The sequence below is a fragment of the Lepus europaeus genome, chromosome 8 (assembly GCF_033115175.1).
Source record: "Lepus europaeus isolate LE1 chromosome 8, mLepTim1.pri, whole genome shotgun sequence".
In the NCBI taxonomy this organism is placed as follows: domain Eukaryota; kingdom Metazoa; phylum Chordata; class Mammalia; order Lagomorpha; family Leporidae; genus Lepus; species Lepus europaeus.
Genome location: NC_084834.1, coordinates 1,090,273 through 1,113,614, shown reverse-complemented (window position 1 = coordinate 1,113,614; position 23,342 = coordinate 1,090,273). Strand labels below are relative to the sequence as shown.

The 23,342-nt window shown below is 49.9% G+C and overlaps 1 protein-coding gene across 3 annotated transcripts in view; it reads right to left on the bottom strand.

Annotated features, from left to right (window-relative positions):
• Window positions 1-23,342, bottom strand: part of FNIP2 (folliculin interacting protein 2) — a 138,766-nt gene that overhangs the window by 22,062 nt on the left and 93,362 nt on the right. For all 3 annotated transcript variants that reach the window (XM_062199351.1, XM_062199352.1, XM_062199350.1), the window contains 6 exons: window positions 18,370-18,571; window positions 17,994-18,082; window positions 15,282-15,428; window positions 14,997-15,166; window positions 6,174-7,491; window positions 5,146-5,302 (listed from right to left, as the gene is read on the bottom strand). In XM_062199351.1, the coding sequence (XP_062055335.1) occupies window positions 5,146-5,302; window positions 6,174-7,491; window positions 14,997-15,166; window positions 15,282-15,428; window positions 17,994-18,082; window positions 18,370-18,571 (2,083 nt within the window). The remainder of the gene's footprint in view (window positions 1-5,145; window positions 5,303-6,173; window positions 7,492-14,996; window positions 15,167-15,281; window positions 15,429-17,993; window positions 18,083-18,369; window positions 18,572-23,342) is intronic.

Below are 23,342 nucleotides of genomic sequence, written 5' to 3'. Positions count from 1 at the left end.
GGTGTGCAGGGTATGTGTGCGTGTGTGCATGTAGGCAGGGTGTGTGTGCATGTGTGTATGTGTGTGTGCATGTGTGTGCATGTGGGGTGTGTGTGTGCAGGGTGTGTGTGTGCAGGGTGTGTGTGTGTTCGAAGCACAGAAAAGGGGCTACCACATCCACAGACACTGCTCAAGATGACTGGAAGCAGGAAAACCGGGCTCAGAGATACAAGGTGGGAGGTTCAGGGACTTCAAGATGGCAGTCACAGTGGAGAGGGAGAGAATCGTGCAGATTTCAGAGGGGCGTTGGAGAGAGCAGCATTTTCTGAAACAACAGTTTTTCACTGCAATCTACAGTAAGAAGTAGATGAGCACCACGACCCCGTGTCCATGTTTATATGTATGTGGACACGCATGGGCCCATGTTGCAAAGTGTGTACCTGCACACACTAGAGCCACTAAATAATAATAATTACATGTGGTGATCTCAGTTCTGAACCAGTTCAGACACTGCTCATGAAAATCCAGTTATAGGTCAAAACCCGTGGTTTAAAAACCCCCCTAGCACAGGGCACGGTTGCATGTGGGCCGACAGCCAAGACGGGGCTGCCCGCCTAAGGCGCTGCCACGCTCACTGTCCAGCTCAGGAAGGGAAAGCAACAAGAGGTGCTCTGCATAGCACGTTTCTCCCAGAGACGGCTCCTCTGCAGCCTGCTGATCCTAGCTAGGGCGGCTGCTGACCTGAAGCCTTTAACGCTGCCTGCGTTACTTCAGGAACGAGGTACTCTGTCCCGTCTTTTGCGTCTTACTGGTTGATCACACTGTGCGGATTAATTAGGTATTCACGGGCATAGATCACAGCCAGGCTTGCAGCAAAGCTCCTCTTCTGTGCTACTGATTCCCGCACGGTATTTCGGGAGTCAATCTGTTGCTAATCTTAAAATGCAATGGAAGAGGATGTTATATCCAACTGCGACTGCACTTTATGGGTTATTTTATAAAACGCCTGAAGTTGTGGAGCACACGAAAAACAACAACAAAACACGGCACTGCCTGTGGCGCTGACCCCACTTGCTCCCTGTGTCACCAGCGAACAAAGCGGATGCCATGAGCAGAAGGGCAGCGATTCTGCGCTGTCCGCTGCACCAAGCCTCCTGGGGCTGGCAAAGCAGTCGCCTGCTTAGGAGGACTTGAAGTGCACCTGCACAGAACTTCAGCTTTCTAAACTAGTCTAAACTAGTCGTCATTATTCTGCTCTCCACAGTGGAAGCAGGTCATGGTGCCTTCTCACAATGCACTCCTGCACCGGCTATTGTAATAGCTGGCATTCCTGGGCATTTAGTAATGTGTCGGCCACACTGTACTGACCACTTGATGTGCGTCTCCCAGAAGCCTCAGCCCAAACCTACCATGGTACCAGCGCTGTTCATTTTATAGATCAGAAAATTCAAGAAGCTTGCCCAGGCCCACACCGTCACAGAGGGGTGAGCCATGATTCAAACTTGGGCTTGTCTGTCTTCAGAAGGCAAACTCTTTTTTTTTTTTTTGGACAGGCAGAGTGGACAGTGAGAGAGGGAGAGACAGAGAGAAAGGTCTTCCTTTACCGTTGGTTCACACTCCAATGGCCGCTGCGGCTGGCACACCACACTAATCCGAAGCCAGGCCAGGTGCTTCTCCTGGTCTCCCATGCAGGTGCAGGGCCCAAGCACTTGGGCCATCCTCCACTGCACTCCCAGGCCACAGCAGAGAGCTGGACTGGAAGAGGGGCAACCGGGACAGAAACCAGCCCCCCGACCAGGACTAGAGCCCGAGGTGCCGGTGCCGCAGGCGGCAGATTAGCCTATTGAGCCGTGGCGCCAGCCATGAAGGCAAACTCTTAACCCTGGGTTAGACTTCATCTGTTCCTCTAAATTCCTTTTCCTGCAGCTGGGTGATGCCGGTGAACGAATGCTAACACTAGGACCTGAACCCAAACCATCAGTGCTAAGTCAGGGCTCTCCCAGCACCTTCCACTGCCATGTGGTTTAATAGCTCCCAGCACTGCCCGTGTCCGTGGCATTCACAGGCAGAGAGCACAGGCGGAAAAAAGAGAAAAAGCTACTTGAGGGTCCCAGCTATAGGGCACTGGTGGCGTGGGCACTCTCTCTCCACTTAGAGTCGAAAGGGAAACACGAGTAAAGAGTGCACAGCTAGATAAGGCAGGGGGAAACTGAAACAGTACTTCACACTAATTTAAGGCAGCTGTACCATCTGTATGTTAGAAGGCAGAGAAAGAGTTCAAATGACAGAAGAGGTGGTATAGGGACTAAATAAGAACACGTGTTTAAATATTTAAAGAACATCTGAATCTTGACATGTCAAAGTCCATAATAAAAATGAAAGTAAATGAAATAAAGTTAATATACCTTTCTTAAGAGCAAAGTACAAAAAGAAATTCTTAATATTGGAAGTTCCAGAGAGCACTCTTGCAACCAGAGAATAAACTCCAAACTAGCCCACTGTAGTGACAAAGCCATACACTTACAGCTTCACTATCCCAATAATGCACAGGCCTAGGCAACAGAGCAGTAATCTAAACCGACTGCTTTAAAACAGCTCCTTTAACTCCCGCTCTGCAGAAACAACGACCAAAGCCCAGTGAAGTCTAACAAGAACACTGAGAACCAGCAACATTCAGAAATGGGTTTTGAGAGCCAGTTATGACGAGGTAGTTTATTCCAGTCTCCTCTTCCCCAACGAGCTGTTATTCCAGCTCTAACTCTGGACATGCACTTGTTCTTGGCTCTCCGGGCCTTATGGAGCAGTACATTCAAGGTAACGTTACAAATACTCTTATTTTCCAAAACTATTTGTAAATCAAAGGAGAAAGGCTGCTTGTGTTTTTTTAAATTTTTAAGAATGCTGCCGTAGACCAGAGTGCCAGGCTGAGAGGCAGTTTAAACGGAACGCTACTTCAAAAGCAAAATTCATTACGATGAATGTGCCAGTGAAATCAGAACTACACTAATACTAACTGGATCTATTCGGAGCGTATTAAGCTTCTGAGGTATTTTTACGAGCCCTTCTCAGTCTCCCATTAACAGCCACGCATGGCTACTGTGCATGCGCCCACAATTTGACACAATATAGGTTATTATGCTTCATAACTTTTGATTTCTCAGAGTGAGTGCATGGCTTGAAGAAATGAGAAAAGCTACGGTGTGAAAACATTACTTCTCAAAGGAAGGGAAAATGAAATATTGAAAACAAACAAACCAGGCTCTTGACAGTAAACATGGTTGTGTCTTTTCAGATGTACGAACTGCAGAGCCGGAGGGTCACCATGAAAATAAAATATACAAAAATTGGAAACTGACAGCCTATGGAAAACAAACGATTTCGTGAATGGTCTTAAAGATACTGTCAATCAGCCAGCGCCGCAGCTCAATAGGCTAATCCTCTGCCTGCAGCACCGGCACCCCGGGTTCTAGTCCCAGTTGGGGTGCCGGATTCTATCCCGGTTGCCCCTCTTCCTGTCCAGCTCTCTGCTATGGCCCGGGAAGGCAGTGGAGGATGGCCCAAGTCCTTGGGCCCTGCACCCCATGGGAGACCAGGAGAAGCACCTGGCTCCTGGCTTCGGATCAGCGTGGTGCGCCGGCTGCAGCGGCCATTGGGGGGGTGAACCAATGGAAAAAAGGAAGATCTCTGTCTCTCTCACTGTCCACTCTGTCAAAAAAAAAAAAAAAAAAAAGATACTGTCAATCAATCGATCGTACTCTCCATGGTGGTCAGTGGGAGAACCTAGGACATCCAAAGATCCCCCGGCTGGTCACCACTTAGGCCAATCTCATCAGTTCACACCAGTCTCCTGCTGTCTCTGCCAGAAGCAGAACTCGGCTTCATGGGAAAACGTGCGGAAAGCTACCCGATGTTCTTAAAACTGGCAGCAGGGCAAAAAGCAAAGAAACGTCACCAGGGTTTGCAGATATGGACACAAGCATCAAGTGCTGTAAGGAAAGGAAATGAGGTACTGTAAGCGCAGCTCCTAAACACGCACAGTGTGTACAGGCACTGAGACATCACACATCATTCTGGACAACTCGGAAAGACCACGCCACGCAATGAGGGCACTGTTCTAATGCTATGGCCATTGTTGCAGGGACCTCTGAACCCATGAGCAAGTACCCAGTATTCCCGCAACTATGCACACAAATTATGGTGTTGCACACAGAGACAGCAGCGCTTCACAGCTTCATTCCAGGAATATCTTGGTGCGGGGTGGTGCATGGCCACAACGCAGGGTGGGGTTAGGAACATCTGGGTTTGCGCATGGACACTGGATGGGCAGGCTTGCCTCCGCTTAGACCACCCTCCTGTCGCCTCTCTGTCCTGCCCACCGCTGGACTGACTGTAAGCACAGCTGCTTCACCACTGGGCTTTTCTTGCCACTGTACACAAACATCCTTCACCTGCTCAGCCTTGTCTGACGCCCGATACGTCCTCACAGAGGAGACTCAAGACCAAAGACAGCACGCGACGCCACCGTGAGAAAAATATTTGTTGGGTGAGGATGTGGGTAACGAGCCAAATTCCCATTCTCTGAATGCAGTGAGGACTTTTACTATTGCACAAGATACAGTGTGTTTCTGATGCAAAACATCTATTTTTGCACATCTGCCCAATAACAGTTCAATTAAAAACAGGCCTATCAGATTGACAGCTTCCTGCAGTGCTCGGCTCCCGTCACGCTGCAGATAGCAAAGCCCGTAACAGCAGCCACAAGGCAATCTTCCAGTAAGACTTGTTCATCTTTACACGGTCATCCTCGGGCAGCCATCAAAGTGAACTTAATGACAAATCAGCTAAAATAAATTACTTTTAGGAACTTGTAAGGATCGGATACAAAGCAAACCATATGCGACATCTCTTTGGTCCTCCCTGTGACAGGAGCTAATTGTTACCATCTGTGCGGGTTATTGTGTTTCCCCAGATCCACTCTGCGCCCCTCTCGGTCCTGCTCGGGGCCCCGGAGGCTGACCTCTGCGACTCACGGGCTGCATCTGCATTAGCTATGACCTTGCTCTCTGGCCTCCGGCCCTGCCCCCCCTCTCCACACACAAACCCTTCCTTAGGTTCTCCTAGCCTGCACACTTGGTGCTGGCCAAGGCCTCGGCTGGGGTCACTCACATGCACCGTGTGCAGCAGATCAGCCACCAGGCACTGCCTCAGCTTCTCGTCGCTGCTGGTCCCGTGGAGCACCAGATCAGGCATGTACGTGGGGCAGTACCCTGCCAGGAGGGAGCGGCCGAAGTTTCTCACGTTCTGGCTGCTGATGCTCTGTGACCTAAGACGACATTGGCCGTTAGAACACACAGGTGAACGCACTTCCTTCTGCATGACGGCTGGAGCCTGGAGTGACAGCCTATGACACAGGTAAATAAAACCGGTTCAGGGTGGTCCACCGCCCCAGCCCTCGAGCAGGTGGGTCACTGGTATGGGGGAGGGAAGGGGACGGGGAGAGAAATAGTTTTTTTGTTTCCAAATGGAAGGCTGGAAGCTGCTTACAAGTTTGTCCTTGTAGCTCACAGAGAGCATCCACCAGGCAGCCTGTGTCACCAGAGTGAAGGAGGAAGTCGCCTGAGCAGGGGACTCTTGCCAGAAGCCTGGCTTTGGCAATCTGATGTATCTGCACGAGGCAGTGCCCAGGACAGTGCGGGAGGAGAGAGGAAGCCTCTAGTGACTGCTCTCGGTCATCACAGAGCTGACGGAGGGCTCAGGCAGAGTGCCGTCTCCCAAGTGTCTCACGCTGCTCTGAGCCGCAGGGCAGAGGCCCCCAGGGAGGGGGATCTGACGCCTCTGGAGCGAGGCACCTGCCGCCAGCCACGGAGCCTCTGCGAAGATGACAGTAAACCAGACTCTGTTCCCTACCACCACCGCCCCGAGTATCCCAAAACGTCCCTGTAGCCGCTGGGACAGCCACCGGCTCCCCACCACACAGCTCAGGCACACTAAACCAGCCACTATTTTGGGAAGCAGGCAGGCTGGTCACCTCTTCTAGTGGTGTGACAACACTGCCGATGCGCTGCGCAGAGCCACGTAAAACCACGTGTTGTGTGGCATAGAGCAGCCAACAGTGCCTAAGGTGACCCCAGGAGTCAGGGCAGGCAAGCAGGACTGCACCCCGCTCCCTCTGCTTCCCGCCTGGCCAGCATTACCTGGGCAGAGGCAGCTCCACTTCCAAGGCCCCGTCAGTCCTGTCCCCGCTGTGACTCCAATCCAGTGCGGCTGAAGCACCCGCTTCATCGTCACTGTCGCCAAGAGCGCTGTCCGAGCTCTCGTTTCTGGGAATGTCTCCTCCTGTCCTGACGTGGGCCTTCCTACTGGCATCCCCACGGGGGACACTGGCAGCCACCGGGAGGCCAGAGTCCTGCTGTACAGCCCGGTTTGCAACAGGCTCTGCCAACGGTCCTTCCCGGTCTTCTAAACACAAGCCCACGGTCGTCTCCGGCGCTCTCCTTCCAGTTGCCGCTGCACCGTCCGGAGGGGAGAGCGAGCCGGCGGCGTGGCCAGGCCCCCCAGCAGCAGCAGCTGCTGCGGCATCGGTTCCGATGTCCGTGTCCTCCGCAAAGCCCCGGCCAGGACCCCCTGCCGCTCTCCTGCAACAGCAAGTCTGAGGACAGCAGGCACTGCCTCCCGGGCCAGGTCTGCAGGAGCACCTGGAGACCTGCCAGTCCTGAGCGGCCGCCCTTGGGTGCTGTCCGCAGGCCCTCAGCCGCTCCTCCATTTTTCTGGTGCGGCTCTCAAAGTCAGACTCTGGTGACACGGAGCTTCCAATGTGGAAAGTGACCTTCTCCCCAGGAGGCTTCTGCCAGGAATGTCTGTCGGGGCAAGGCCTGGCCGCTGAGCGGTCCGGCCCTTTCTCAGGCAGCTCCCCTCGGGCCTCCTCATCGGCAGCTGGTTGGTCCGCCCTCATGCCTGCCCCTGGAGCCCCACAGCGGCACAGGAGTAAGGAGCCACCCTCTGGAGCCTCGTTCTTACTTCCTTGAGCTCCGCAAAACGCACCCTGAGGCTGCCAGGCACCGTCTGCCGCCGGCTCTGGGGGCCCCACGCCGCAGGCCTCGGAGCTCTGCTCCGGCCTCTTGCTTGCCTCTCTGTCAGGCGTGGGACCCGGGGCTCTCCCGTCCGTGCCCTCGAGGGTCTCCGCTAACCCTGTAGGTCCGGGGTTCCTCCTCTTTGCCACGGCTGGGGGCAGGATGGGGGGCACGAGCGCAGGCTCATTTCTCACAGTGACCACCACGTACTCCGACTCCTCCACCTCCCCCTTCTCCAGGGCCGTGACGATCTGGCTGCCGTCGACGACCTGGCCACTCTCGCTGCGAGCCCCACTCCAGGTCAGCTGGTTCTCCTGGAGCTCAGAGCACCGGAGGAAGTAGGTCAGGACGTACAGGATGCGCTGGATCAGGTCCTTCTGCTTCCCCACCACCACCGTGCGTGTCAGCCTCACGGGTGAGCCTATGGCTCCGTAAAGGTCACCTAGAGAGTGAAGGGGACACTCAGACAGAGTCCTCGGGCTCAGCAGGCTGGGGGCGTGTTCCCCTTCACAAGGGCGAGACAGACAATTTAGGTCCCCAGCTGAGACTCCATTCTTCACAAAGAGACCATGTTTTAGTTGCTCCTCTATGGCCCAGGCCACAGCCCACAGCCCTCGGTGCGTGGCAGTAGCGTGGCTGAGTGCACAGCCACTGCTGGTACCCGTCAGGCCTCCCACGAGCTGGCTGCCTCGGCAGATGGCCCCACGGAGGCCAAAACCAGAGCTCTGAGTGTATGATCTGGACAAATACTGTATCTTGGAAATTAGAATGAGAAGACTCTGTTGGAAGAATCTCAGGACAATCCAGATTGAAGGATATGAAGTGCAATGAACCATTTCAAGATACTTAATCAGGTGCCCTGCTTAGAATCTTCTATGCCTAAATACCAACACTGCATGCAATCAGTTTGATCAACGAGAAGACAATCACAGATCGTAAGAAATGAATCTGAAGGCTGTCTTTTACTTTGCATGAAAATTCTGAGAAAAAAATAGCTCCCTTTGACTATATCCTGACAAGTGGCTGAAAAACTGGCTATCGAACCCTACATTCAGCTGAAGGATGGAAGAAGGGCAAATGTGACTTTAAGGGGCTGGCTTTGCGGCACAGTAGGTTAAAGCCCCAGCCTCCAGTACCAGCATCCCATATGGGCGCCAGTCGCAGTCGGGCTGCTATACTTCTGATCCAGGTCCCTGCCAATGTGCCTGGGAAAGCAGCAGAGGATGGCCCAAGTCCTTGGGCCACTGAACCCACCTGGGAGACCCAGAAGCTGCTCCTGGCTTCAGAATGGCTTAGCTCCAGCCATTGTAGCCATCTGGGGAGTGAACCAGCAGATGGAAGACCTACCCCCACCCCTCTGTCTCTACCTCTCTAACTCTTTCAAATAAATAGATCGATCTTTAAAAAAAATTTACCTCATTATATCTTGGTACAACAAACTTGGAGTTAGAAGCCATTAAAAAAAAAAAAAAAAAAAGAGTAAGGATGCTGTAACAAATCTAAACCTGAAAAGACCCAAAGTAAGGAAAGGTGGAATCTGGTCAGAGTCATAGGTAAGAGCTTGTGGAGTGAGACTGCATCCGAGAAATGCGTCTAGAGAGAGGGACAGCAGCGATAAGAGCATATACAGCTAGAAATCACTAGGAATAATAGACTAAGACTCAGAAAACACGCTATGAGAAGCAGCAGGAAGTGCTTCTCCCGGGGGAACCACCACAAACTACTTCCATTAGTATTCCCTCGTGGGGGCTCTGAGAGCAGGACAGAGTAATAACAATCTTCTCTGCAGAGACTAGAGGGGCGTGCATTCGGCAGAGGTTACCACGTCACTGGGGAAGTCCACATCTCGCAGACAGTTTCTGGGTTCCAGTCCCCAGCTCTGCTTCCTGTACATGCTCATCCTGGAAGGAAGCAGGGACATGGCTCAAGCACGTGGTTCTCTGCCACCCGCACAGGAGACCTGGATTCAATTCCAGGTTCCTGGCTGGTGCAGGCAGGCACCTGGGGAGTGAACCAGCAGACCAAAGATCTGTCTCTGCCTTTCAATTTAAAAGAAATGATAAATAAAAATGTAGACTAACAGAGCTTTAACTCTGAGGCTCCGGCAGCTGACTGAAAACCAACCTACAGCTCACGGGGACCTCAGAACCGCAGTAGGATGCCGGGGCTCTTGTCTGAGAAAACTCCTCTGGCCAAGAGCTCCCTGCTGTTGCTACCTTGGCTTGTAACTGCCTGTTGCTGCTGGATATCACCATTTCAGGAATCCAGGAGACGCTTTTATTAACTCACTTTCCAGGTCACTACACAAGAGACACTACATATCCCAAAAACGGTCTAACCACCCCAGAGGCAAGGCCACGCAGAATGACCACACTGTTTATCAGCAAGGCGTTAACTTTCAGTAGTGCACATTTTAATAACCAAGGAGTAAATGGAGATGAGTGTAACAGGGAAGGTTATGAAAAATACAATCTATAATAACTTAATCTGTATAAAGCAGTAAGAGCAAAGTGTATAAAAACAGTATTATTACTTAGAGCCAAACTTTAAAGTAAAGCATCATTATAACAATAGACTACAGGGACCAACTTGAGGTGTAGCTGGTCAAGCTGCAACCTCCAACATCGGCATCTCATCTGGGTACCAGTTCATGTCCACGTTGCTCCACTTCCAATCCAGCTCCCTGCTAATGGCTTGGAAAAAGAGGCAGAAGATGGCCCAAGTGTTTGGGCCCCTATCACCCACACGGGAGACCCGGATGAAGCTCCTGGCTCCTGACTTTGTCCTGGCCCAGCCCTGGCCACTGCAGCCATTCAGGGAGTGAACCAGTGGATGGAAGATCAATCTCTCTCTGTGTCTCTAACTCTTTCAAAATCAATAAAAAAAATCTTTAAACAAATATAACAATATTAAAGCTTTGAAGATCTTAAATTTTAAATACACTTATAAATTTTGAGAGAGAGGAAGTGAGTGAGCGAGAGCACAACTGCTGGTTCTCTCTCCAAACGCCTGTAAGAGCTGGGCCTGGGCTGGGAGCTGGGAAAGCAGCCCCCGTCTCCCAAGTGGGTGGCAAGAGCTCAGTCACTATGAGCCCTTACTGCTGCCTCCCAGGGTCTGCTGTATTAGGGAGCTGAGGTTAGGAGAGGAGCTGGTTACGGAACCCAGGTACTCCAGTGTGGCATGCAGGCATCTTAACTGCTACACTAAGCACCTGCCCCTTTATCTTGAACTTCGTGGCAGGTTTGGTTTTTTTATAGTTCTGAACTAATGAAGCTAACACTTTTAAAGTAGATTCCTTTGTTTTCATGAGTACAGCTTAAAAGGAAGGTTGCACAGTAAAGGAAGTTTGCTCAACACTACTTAACTGTATACTTACACATGGTCAAGATGACAAACTTTGTTGTTAATTTTTTAAACTTCCATTTAAAAATGCAAATTTAAAAGAGAAAACCGAAGTAAAACGAAGGTATATAATGAGTGCTTGAGGAAGGGACGCTGGACGGGGTGGAGCAGAGATGAGGAGGAACAGAGGCGGGGACCAGAGGGACAGGAGGAGAGGGCGAGAATGGTGACCAGAGGGAGAAGCAGAAGAGGACGCAGGGAGGGAACCAAGGCACCCAGAGTGGAAGGACGTGCAGGGGAAGGGAGAAGGTGGGGAGCGAGAGAGGGGTACACGAGGTGGAGCATCAGCCTGAGTTCACAGAGGGCAGGGGAGGCCGGGATAGCGGAGGCAGAGAGGAGGAACATGCCATGGCAGAGTGCAACGGCAGACGCGAACCAGGGGTGAGGAAACGCGAGGCGCAGAGCCGTCAGCAGCAAGAGGGAACACAGGCAGGGAGACGCGGTCAGCACGAGGGCCAGGGGCGTAAAGGGGCGCTTCCCAGCTGTCCCGTCCAGTGGGGTCCCCATTGTGAGGCCTTCCCCTGCAGCCCACTCACTTGGACTTCCTGTGCCTTTATTGTCCCACCTCTCCTATGGGCTGGCTGAATGCGGCTGTTTAATTCCCGAGTAAATGGGAATTCTCTTTTTCTTTCCTAGAACTGACTTTCAGTTTACAGTTTTAATCCAAGTGCACTCTGAAAAAGACACGGTTTAAACTTTTGAACAAAACAATGAAGACGACATTTCAGGCTTTTAGACTGAATTTAAGCCGGTGGTCCCGAAACCTTTCTTTGAGGAGAAAAATTGCTTTTCATTTCCACAAACCCACGAGATCGTTGGGTCAGAAAGAGACCGACAGAGAAGTCCTTCAACTGGTGGTGTTAACACAGTGGCTTTCCGGCTCGCACACTCACACCAAAGAAACACAAGGGAACCTCAAAATGTTTATGAAAAACGCTTAGTATATATATATATATATATATATACATACATATATATATATATATATATATATATATATATATATAAAGACTGCACATAGACTTCAAAAATTTTCGGCACCAAAATAAGCTTATCTTTCAATTCTATTTGTCCATGAACTTTTTGAAGACCCTTTGTACATTTTATACTAAAACCTCACACACGAATTACACATGGGAGTCGCTGTGGTATTTTCTATGCTGGTATACCTTGTAAATGCTTTGTTGATGGCCCTATTGCTTCCCAGCCCACTATCACACGAGGACCCACACACTAGAAAACCCTCAGGGCAGGTGTGGGGTGAGGACAAGGGGTGCTGAGCTCCTGAGCAGCACCCACGTGAGTGTGAAAGGGACGGTGGGTCCCGCTTCTCCCTCCCTTCCCTGGGAATACCGCAGGGCTACCTGTCCAAGGAAGCTCTCAGTTAAACCTTGAGCTAACGCGAGACACACTCTATTGCTGAGGGTGAAAATTACATTGCATCACTCACTGTATACTCCCAATGGCTTCTGTTTACTGCGACCCGCTAAATACTCACTGTAACAAACATGAAACCAAGTGCACGCTCTGTCCAACACTGACGCCCCTTTACCTGTTGTAATAATAGAGACTCAACCATCATTCACACTTGGCTTTGCAAGGCCATCACACGCCTTCCCTGAGCCAGGGCCTCACCCCCATCTCAGGCTACTGTGGACAGCCAGACCCCTGCTGGACCGTTTTGGGGGCAGGAGACTTAACACTTCCAGTGATGCAAGGTCTCCTCTGAAAAATGACAACTGGGAATCCAGGGGAAGCGCGTTCTGCCTTGTTATGCTCAACACAGGAAATTAATAGCTCAATTAAATTTCAAATGAGAAGTATGCCTAAGTGTAAGCACATTCATGGAAGTAAATGCACACTGCCTACTTAGCATTGTTCTGAAGTGGGTGACCTGGAAGCGGCGAACATCACAATTCCTCCCTCTCGGTGCCTTTCCCTGCACTTAGGAGGACACTAGCGGGGCCGGCGCTGTGGCGCAGTGGGTTAACGCCGTGGCCTGAACCGCCTGCATCCCATTTGGGTGCTGGTTCGAATCCCGGCTGCTCCACTTCCAACCCAGCTCCCTGCTATGGCCTGGGAAAGCAGTAGAAGATGGCCCAAGTCTTTGGGCCCCTGTGCACACGTGGGAGACCCAGAAGAAGCTCCTGGCCCCTGGCTTCGGATCGGCACAGCTCCGGCCGTGAACCAGTGGATGGAAGACCTCTCTCTCTCTGTGTAACTCTTTCAAATACATAAATCTTAAAAAAAAAAAAAAAAAAAAAAAAAAGGACACTAGCTTTTGTCAGGACTCTTGTCCCGTAATGACGACGTTCTGTCGTCCTCAGTAGAACCCAGAACTAGACTGGCGCTCACCTCTCTTCTGAACCTGGTGACCTTCTGTACTAAGCCCACTTTTAATATCTATGAATCCTACAGTAAATTCACTTAAAACGCACCCATCACCCCACTCCCTGTGAGACTTGTATTCTCTTCTTCATCCATCTCATGACCAAGGGCAGGAGGACAAGACAATTTCTTTATTGCTATAAAATGAGGACAATAGCATTAGGACGGGAAGGAGAGTCTAGAACACTTCAGACAGTGCTTGGCGCATGGTGTCAGCTTCTGTTTATTACTACAACGTGTTTTCTAAGGTTTGCGCTGTCTCGCCCAGTCTACACTTCTCTTTCAAGAAAATGTCATGTCCACTTCCTCGAGTAGGCCTCCCAAAGTCCCCTCACTAGAGCTAGTGCCCCCTGCAGGATCTGCAGCAGCAACCACCATGCCAAAGGTGCCTTAACTCATTTACCCCACAGTGACCACTACGTAAATCCTCTCCAGACCCCGGGGAAGCACTGGGCAGCAGACGTCACAGGCCCCTGGGGACTGAAATACAGGTGGGTGGGCTCTGAAACCCCTGCTCTTCACCTCTGCATCACTGGGTCTCTCTCCTGTACCTTCCTGAACACTCTGACCAAAGCAGGAATCAGGACGTTTGGAGATCACGGGAATACAGATCCACCTCCTCCACTGAGCAGCTGGCTTCCCAGGCTACACAGTACATGTGGCTGAACTCCTCAGCCTGGAACCTAGCACAGAAACGGGACAGCGCCGAGTGTGCAAGTTTACTCTAATGTCTGATGAGCGAGAGGTCCTGGCATCCAGGACTCCTCAACATGAACCCAAACACAACACCCCCGTCTCACAAGTCCCAAACTCTAACCAAACACGCCAGGCACAAGATTCCTTATCATAACCATGCCTAAGTACAAACTTACAGGAAATGAACGTCACCAATAATCACAAGACACAGTGCACAGAAAGATCATATTTCTGATCTATGGTAAAATTAAAAAGGTGATCAGATACAGATACAGCAACAGGAGTCACTGTGTACTTACATCTCATGTGGGATCTGTCCTTAATGTGTTGTCTAATGTGCAGTGATGCTATAACTAGTACTGAAACAGTATTTTTACACTTTGTGTTTCTGCGTGGGTACAAACTGATGAGATCTTTACTAATTATATACTGAATCGATCTCCTGTATATAAAGATAATTGGAAATGAAAAAAAAAAAACAACCTGGTGTTAAATTGGAAATGGCATAGAAAATTAATTAATTTTTAAAAATAATATGTAGGATCTCTGCCTTTAATGTGCTGTACACTCTTATTTAATGCTATAACTAGTACTCCAACAGTATTTTTTTTTCACTTTGTGTTGGTATATGGGGGCAAACTTTTGAAATTGTTACCTAATTTATACTAAACTGATCTTTTGTATATAAAGAGAATTGAAAATGAATCATGATGTGATTGGAAGGGGAGAGGGAGCGGGAAAGGGGAGGGTTGTGGGTGGGAGGGAAGTTTTGGGAGGGGGAAGCCATTGTAACCCATGAGCTGTACTTTGGAAATTTATATTCATCAAATAAAAGTTAAAAAAATATATATATACAGCAACATATCCAAAAAAAAAAAAAGTGATCAAATTCTGGTGTGTTACTTTCTTTTTTCTCTCCTTTTCCCCCGTCTGATCCATCCCCCAGGTCAGTTGTTCTCAACCAGGGAGTGCCCCCCCCCCCCCGACCTGGGAGACTCATGGCAGTATCTGGAGACATTTTTGACTGTTACAGCTTTGGGCAGAAAGGGTCTCCCGGCATCTAGTGAACACAGGGGCAGGGATGTGGCTACATGCTCCGTAATGCACAAGACAGCTCTCCCTTGCTGACCTTCCACAACTCCACCAACACAGGAATTAGCAGGTCCAAAATGTTAATAGTGCCAAGGTTGAGAAACCCTGCTCTGGGGTGAACAGCCACTATGCCATGGAAGAACCCAGTTTACCTATACCATTTTAAAGGATCAGAACAAAGCAGGCAGGAGGAGAAGGGAGAGGAAGGTGGCAGCCTTGCAATTAGAATCCACAGGCCATCCTCCCCCTCCCTGTGTGCCCAATGACAACCTTGGAATTAGTGGGTTAGAGGGCCAGAATAAATTATGAACTGTAGCATTTTTCAATTCCCTCCCATATATTCCCCTGAGAGGTTTAACTACTACGAACCCAGCTGCGCCCAGAGAGGATTGTAGGGGTGTGTTTTGGCCAGCATGTTCACCGACTGAGAAGTGCGTTTCTCCGAGAAGGCTTTGATGGGAGGGTGGTCAACGGGCATGACAGTCGGGACCCAGGCCAGGTGGTAGGTTAACACGGCAGTCAGCAAGGCAGCAAAGAACCTGGGAAAGGCAGGACAACAACAAAACCAGATCAGCACAGGAAGCAGCACGTTCTGTGCCGCAAATACGCCAGCTACAGAGTTTGCACCCAAGTCTCCAGAGAGCTGTCGCTTACTGGTTTTTGTTGATCTGTTCTATCAGCAGTGTAAACTCCTTGAGAAAGCGCTGGCAGAGTTGGGTTTTTTCCAAAGTGCTGGACATCATGGTAAGCCACACGGGTTCAGCTATCCTTGGGACAGAATATAGGTTCCAGATAGTCCCTCTGTGGAAGAGAAAGACACAGGGTATACTAAACTGTCACAAGGCCTTCTCATTACTCTTGATATAAAAGAATAAAGGAGAAAATGATAATTTGGATCTACAGTCTTTAGGTATTCCAACAGTGTATATATAACAGAGACTGGCAAACTATAGCCCACAGGCCCAATCTCTCCATGACCATTTATGTAAATGAAGTTTCATTGGAGCACAATGACAATCATTCATTCATAGACTGTCTATAGCTGTTTTTGCTGGACAATGGAAAAGTTGAGTAATTACAGCAGATACCCTTTACCAAAAAAGTATGCCAACCTCTGACAGAAAAAAATCATTAAAAAAAACTTATTTTCACAACGCCTTGTGTCAGAATTTACAACCATTGTTACAGTAAAGAAATAAACAGAAAAACAAAGTGTAAGGGTATTCTGAGTAGTTCACAGACAAATGGAATTAAAAGTTAAATTTATTTTGGTGCAAAAGAATTGAAATCCATGTATAGCTTTTTTCATAATATACATTTCCATGAAATTCTGAAGATTCCTTGTGTGCGTGAATTTCGTAAATTTTTTTTGCACCAGAGTCCACTTATTTTTAAATTCCATTTGTCCACAAACTTTGTTTTTTTAAACTTTCTAGTTTGAGACGCAACGAGACAGAGCTCTCATTCACTGGTCCCCTTCCCAAATGCTCACAAGGGCTGGGGAGCCAAAGTCAGGATCCAGGAACTCAATCCAGGTGTCCCATGTGTGTGGCAGGAACCACTGTCTCCCAGAGTCTGTGTTAACAGGAAGCTGGAGTCAGGAGCTGGAGCCTGGAGTTGAACCCAGGCATTCCAAAGGACGATGAAGGTGTCCTAGCCAGCATCTTACTGCTAGGCTGTCAACCTCTCTGAAGCACTCTCATGTATGCTGTAATTCGAAGTATAACCAAAAGCAACTCAGTTCTCCCGATTTCTGGCTAATGCTCTGGTTCTCTCAGACTATACAAATAGCTCTTCTTTACTATACCATATATCAAGGTCTAGAGGCTGGGTCACTTGCATAAGACAAGTACTAAATGACAAGATCAGGATGAGAATACAGGTCTCACTGCCTGGCACAGAAGGCTTTGTGCCGAGCCATATGACTGATAGCTATTTTTCCAAAGTATACACTAACTTAGCGAAAGATCTCCTCTGGGTAAAGGTCACTGTACTTCTGAACCTATATTACATCAGACCTGCGCTACGTCTGCCAGAATCGAGATATACGAGAGACTCGGACTTGACCTTCCGTGTGCATGAAAGAGTAGGACATGGCAGAATCCTGCCTTTCCTGGAAACAGAGCATTGCTGAATTAGGCAGCAATGACAGGCACAGATCCACGGCACTGGATTCGTTCACCGAAACGTGAGGGTTCTAAATGGTAACACTTAATTCTAGGCTGATTGTTGAAAAGAGAGCAAGGCCTGTCTGTGTGCACCGTGAGGCTTTCTGGTTCCTGTACTTCCAGTTTCCTGACCTCTGGAAAATCAATGCTTCCATTAAACAAGTTGCCCAGTCTGCAAGCACAAGCCGGCTTCTACTCGGACTACAGAACGGCAGGCAAATCCAGTGCTGCCCCCACCAAGCACAGAAGGTTGACTGGTCATCAGGTTGCCGGCAAAAAGCACAACTTCACTTTATTCCTCAAATGTATGATTTAACAACTGCCAGATGATGGCTAACCTGTTGCTTCAGTGCTTTATACATAACCCAGGGTTCCAAGCTGGGTGGCGATTTCACTCCAGTGGCATTACAGAGTTCACCAGTGTATACCTTACCCATTACAAAACTGTTCTAACATTCCATGAATTGCAAAATCTGCTTCTCTCTCAGCTATGCAGCAACGGTTTGACCCATGGGACTCCAGCCCCCATGGAGAAACCGGCCCTAAACATGTGCTGCAGCAACCCCAGCCCAGCGTGGGGGGTGAGACTCCCACCTGCCACCCACAGCGGGTCCTTTTTCCACCCAGGCACCAGGAGCAAGGGCTCCAGAAAACCAACTTGCAGGGTGCAACGACCATCCCTTGGAAACTGCCTAATGAGGACGCTCTGGGGCGACTGTGTAATTCACTGTGCAGAACAGGGCACTTGGGAGAGGACACAACCAGGACTGTCCTGGCAAACGGGGACATCTGTCTGTGTGACAGGTAACATCTCTGCATCCACGCTTTGGCCAAGCATCACTGGGCTCGGGTTTCCACCTCCGTAAAATGAGCGTGATGGCGCTTACCCCTACGGTTTCAGGAGAATGACGTCATGAACTTACAAGGGACAGTGGCTGGGTATTAATTTTCTCCACTCATCCTAACAATCATTCCAGGCTCGGGCAGTGGTGGGCATTAGTCAGTACTGGGTTACTTCAAATGTGGCTTCCTTTGCTCTGTGTCCAGTTGGAAGGGTGGAGCCAGAGAAGTGACTACCAGTGGTCAATCCCCAGCCCCAGTCTTCCTAGTCTGGGTCTCCTCGTACCCCTGGACACATGGCGGCCATGCTGCTGCAGCTCAGTTTCCCCAGTGGATGCGCCAGCCTTTGTCACGTTACCTGAACTCTCCCAGAGCTTCCATCAGGCGACTGACGTAAAACTGGACCCGCAGGGTGGACTCGGCGATCTTCCTACAGGAGATCATGGCCTGCAGGGAAGAGAAGAAAGCCAGGTTCCTCCCCGAGCAGACATTACAGACTGGGCCTCCTCTGTGGAAGCGGACAGCATAACCAATTAAGAACACTCAAGGCAGCGCGGCCTCGGGTCATACAAGGCAGGGGCTCCCCTTCCTAAAGCAGCCCCATAACCCCGTCGCGCCTGAGCGCCTCTCGCTCTGTGGCTGAGTCGCCCTCCTCGGGGAAGTGATCCGAGATGCCACCGCCCTTACAGCCCCGGGATCCCTTCTTATCCGAAGCTGGATTACAACCTTACTACCTTTTCAATGGCACTCTTGAGCCTGTTCAGGTGAGATTCAAACAGGGGGAAATGAGAGAAGAAGAAGTCCTGGAAGTTCCTCTGCGCCTCTTCTTTCTCACACAGGGAAAAGATGATGCTCACGGCGATTTTCTTCCTCCTAACCATGGCTGGGTTAGAACTGCAGGTCTCTTCAGCCAAGCTGAACATCTCATCTGTTGACCTGGAGGAAAAGTACGTTTGAGAAGCCGTCGTGCAGCAGTGTGTCCACTGAACGTAAACTGTACCGCAGGGGACACGCTCAGAGAGCTCATCTGACAGAGGGTCTTAACCAGGGGTTTATCCACCCCCTCTCCTACAGTCGTGAGAAATGCAGGAGGATGCCACACAGCATTATTGTGACGCGAAAGGAAATGGACATCAAGAGCAGCAGGCATTTAAAGGTCCCCTCTGTAGGCTCTCGGCCCTCTCCCCGGATCACTTTATGCCACTAGCATGGTGGTTAGAAAGGGGTGTGAAATACGTCTTCATTCAGAACCCAGGCCCCCCGTTTTTGCTTGATAGATACCAACAGAGGAGAACGTCGGAAGAGGCAAGAGCTCACCGAGTGCTCTGTAACGGGCGTCACATGGGAACATGTACCGGTACTTCTAGGGTTATTTTCCTAAGGGAAATTAAAACTGCTCCGTGAACTGACTCCTCTACATACGGAGTAAGCCTTGAGATCCACCAAGCCCTCTGGGAAATCCAAAGTTACAGTCATGGCCTCAAAAAACCGGATTCTTTGAGAGATGCCGCCTCTGTGATCAGACAGCCACGGAGCCAATAAATTCTCATTATAAACTCATTTGCCTTAAGGGATAAGCCTCGTAAGGTCAGCCTAATCCCGTATCTTGTTAATTATTGTGAAAAGCCACCAGCGCTACCACAAGAGTAGAAATAAAATAATTGTTTTTCCTATGAAGACACCGAAACAGAGGACAAAACATAGCGAATGAAAGCGCCTTCCCTGGCGCCCAGCACCTAAGACAACACATTTCCTCTTTCCGACTCCACTGTTCGGAGCCTTTGCCAGATACGGCAGGGCCCCGCTTCCTCCATTCTCCTTACCCCAGATCACACCTTGACGTAACTTACACGGAGCAGAACTTGAGGCAGCTGCCCCTCCCACCCTTGGTCTTAAACCTCTCTATGGTCTACTCACAGTCCATGGTCTCCTGTGATTTCAAATGCAACCAAACTTTATTAACTGCACCACACAGAAAATCTGACAGCCAGGAAATCTACCTGCCCCAACCTCAGACGCACGTCACAGGCCAGCTCCTGGAGACACCGGGAAGGTCCGGCTGACACCGCAGGGAAAGCCGCTCCGTCCAGCCAAGCCACCGGCATGCCCGTGATCGCCACGTGCTGCTGTACATGCTACACGTCACTACCAACCATCAACCGCCTTCTCCGAGAACTGCCCGGGTCCTCAGCACCAGGACACCCTCGTGAGGCTCTCCTAGAATCGCACTTTGCCCACGATGCTCCCTCCTCTTTTCCAAAGTATGTGATCTAGGACGCTGTTTGCCTGCAGGACGGGAAAGTCATCTGGGCTTCTCCGACAAGACTCACTGTAACCTCTTCCTCCGTGTCTGGCATCTCCTAGTTTCCTTCTTGCTCTCAAGGAGTGACTGTACCAGTCCACGCAGCTTCAGGCCCATCTGGCCTTTAATAATCAAGTTCTAATCCATACTGAACCGTACGCGGCTTTCCTCCTCGTCTTCCTCTCTTCCCTTTAGGTAACAGTCAACGCTGTCCTCAATCTTCACATAGCAGAGAGGGCCACCTACCGAACTTCTGAAACACCTGCACAGCTACAGCCCGGCGAGCAGCTACACCACCTACCGAACTTCTGAAACACCTGCACAGCTACAGCCCGGCGAGCAGCTACACCACCTACCGAACTTCTGAAACACCTGCACAGCTACAGCCCGGCGAGCAGCTACACCACCTACCGAACTTCTGAAACACCTGCACAGCTACAGCCCGGCGAGCAGCTACACCACCTACCGAACTTCTGAAACACCTGCACAGCTACAGCCCGGCGAGCAGCTACACCACCTACCGAACTTCTGAACACCTGCACAGCTACAGCCCGGCGAGCAGCCTTGCCTGCTGGGCTACGTAACCCTCTTGACCAAATGCCACAGCGACTTGGCTTTACTCGGCAGACCTGGATCAGGCCCTGTGGGATCGTAACTATAGTTTAAAAATTGTTCCACAACGAAAGGATGATTGAGAATGTTTCCAAAAATATTCCCTCGTATCTTAACCCCAGGGCACTAGGTAAGTACACAGGCTGTTCTGCAAATGCAGAAACTGAGGCACACTGCCAACCGCCATGGGAACAGAGTTTCCTAGCAACCACGGAGGAGTCAGAACCCAGGGCTTCTATCTTCTAGCCTGGGCTCATCTCTTGCACACTGGGAACAACCAGTCTCCTACCCCACATCTGATGCATCTGGGGGTACTCACGCCACCTGATGAGTTTGACAGCTGGAGCACGGGGGGAGGGGCTGGAGGCAATCACACCAGCCAACAGTCCTCCCATTCAAGCAAAGACCAGTTACACACTTGATTTTTTTTTTTCCCTTTTAGAGAAATCAAATAGAATTTGGTTGATACTGATGAATGGGTATTTATGTACAGTGTACGTACTTCAAGATCATAAACAAAGCAAAAACTGATGATTTAAGTGTGCCTCAATAATTGAAAATTGGCATCAGGACTGCTTAGTTGAACTGCTGATTATGTCAGCTTTGAACTTCGACCTGAATTCTGTGTACTCTATGGAATCACACCAAACTGCCATTTTTGTGGGTCAAAGAATAGCCTAGCATTAATGTTATATGGTTAGTTCATTTAATAATTCAAACCTGGGGCCAGCGTTGTAGTGCAATGGGTTAAGGCCCAGACTGAGACGTCAGCTGGATTCGAGTCCTGGCTGCTCTACTTCCAATCCAAATCCCTGGTAATGACCTGGGAGGGCAGCAGATGACAGCCTGAGTGCTTGGGCTCCTGCCACCCATGTGGGAGACCGGGATGGAGTTCCAGGCTCCTGGCTCCTGCCTGGCCCAGCCCCGACAGTTGAGGCCATTTGGGGAGTGACCCAGTGTGTGGAAGATATCTTCCATTCTCTGTGCAACTCCACAGTTCAAATACATTTTAAAAAATTTTAAAAGATGAAATGAATAATTCGAATCCACAGACTGGAAGGAGACATGCTTTACTCCCTTAGCTTCAATAAGCGACAGAATCCCTGAGACTTCTCTGCCTACAGGTAGTATCCCTGTACCAGCTGTTACATCCCAAGCCCAGTCTCCATCTGGAATCAGTGCTTAACACCTGGCACAGCAAGGGGGTCCCGAAGCTCAGTGAGGCGCCAATTGTTAAGGACTGTGAATAGCATCCCTGACTACCTTAACCTCTGGGGAAGGAAGTTTCCTAATTGCTATGAATTTTCTCTCAAAGCCTCAAGCAATCCTAATTTTTGGTACCGACTGTTCTCCTGTCTCCAGCATAAGAGACTAATTTTCCCACCCACACAGCTGTCAAAAGGGACTGATCAACTGCAACCTTCTTCAAATGCAAGGACCTCTGCAGGTACAGGGGTCAGTTCTAAATATCTGCTATGCTTATAGCCTCAGTGGTCAGCGAGATGGTACTGGCAGCTGGCTTCCTGGGCATGCGACCCTGCCCATACATGGCCCTGCTCTGAGAGGCGCCCGGGACCTGGTTCAACGCTTTGCAATCGCCATCTTGAAACCTCACATCTTGACCACTGAGCTCGTGTGCTCCAAGTGAAGTCTCAAGGGAGCATGAAGCATGCACAACGCACACGAGCAGTGAGGGTGGCAGGCGGCCGTTTGCACAGGGGCGGGCTCAGGCCCAAGGGCATACAACCCAGACGAAGAATGACACACACCCACGTGTCTGGGGCAGACTGGAATGTCACAAGACCTCAAGGAAGCAAGACTGTGACCCAGACTAATGGCTGTGACAGCTGTGACAGTGACCACAGCAGCGGGAGGGGGAAAGGATGGAGGCGTGGGAAGGGCATCCATCACTGGAGCCTGTCCCTGTGGAGCCTGCGCAGATATTTATCCCGCCAGGAAAATACCACAAAATAAAAGCCTACATATGGATACTGCAATAAAACATAGGAGGGAATGACTGGAATTCTCCCAGGAGTTCATAATCTCTGGTTTTGAAACTGTTAGGACATTGCAAAGCCAATGTTCACTTGGCATAGAAATTAGCGATTGATGATCTAGACAGAAAAACACACACTATTTTCATACGAAGCTTCAAATTAACAATTTAATAATAAGGCTTCCAAACGGAAGGCCCAGTGACAGAATACACAAGCAGGCATTCTGAACTGCATACAACTCACGAGGACGTTTTCAGTTTCTGGTTAAGATCTTCACCATTTACAGAAAATGTCAGAGGAAGCATTAAAACAGCTTTACGTAAATGTAGACCTAAATTTAAATTCAGGCTTACACAGAATGGATTTATGTGAAGAATTCAATGTTTTTAGAAAAACTCTTGGGTAAGAGTTACCTAACGTCAATGTACCAAAATTTGTATTTTTAAAGTTTATCAGAATTGGGGCCGGTGCTGAGGCATAATGGGTTAATGCCCTGGCCTGAAGCACCAGCATCCCATATGGGCGCCAGTTCGAGACCCGGCTGCTCCACTTCCAATCCAGCTCTCTGCTGTGGCCTGGGAAAGCAGTGGAGGATGGCCCAAGTGCTTGGGACCCTGCACCCGTTTGGGAGACTTGGAGGAAGCTCCTGGTTCCTGGCTTCAGATCGGTGCAGCTCCGGCCATTGCAGCCAATTGGGGAGTGAACCAGAGGATGGAAGACTCTCTCTCTCTCTCTCTCTGCCTCTTCTCTCTCTGTGTAACTCTGACTTTCAAATAAATAAATAAATAAAACTTTA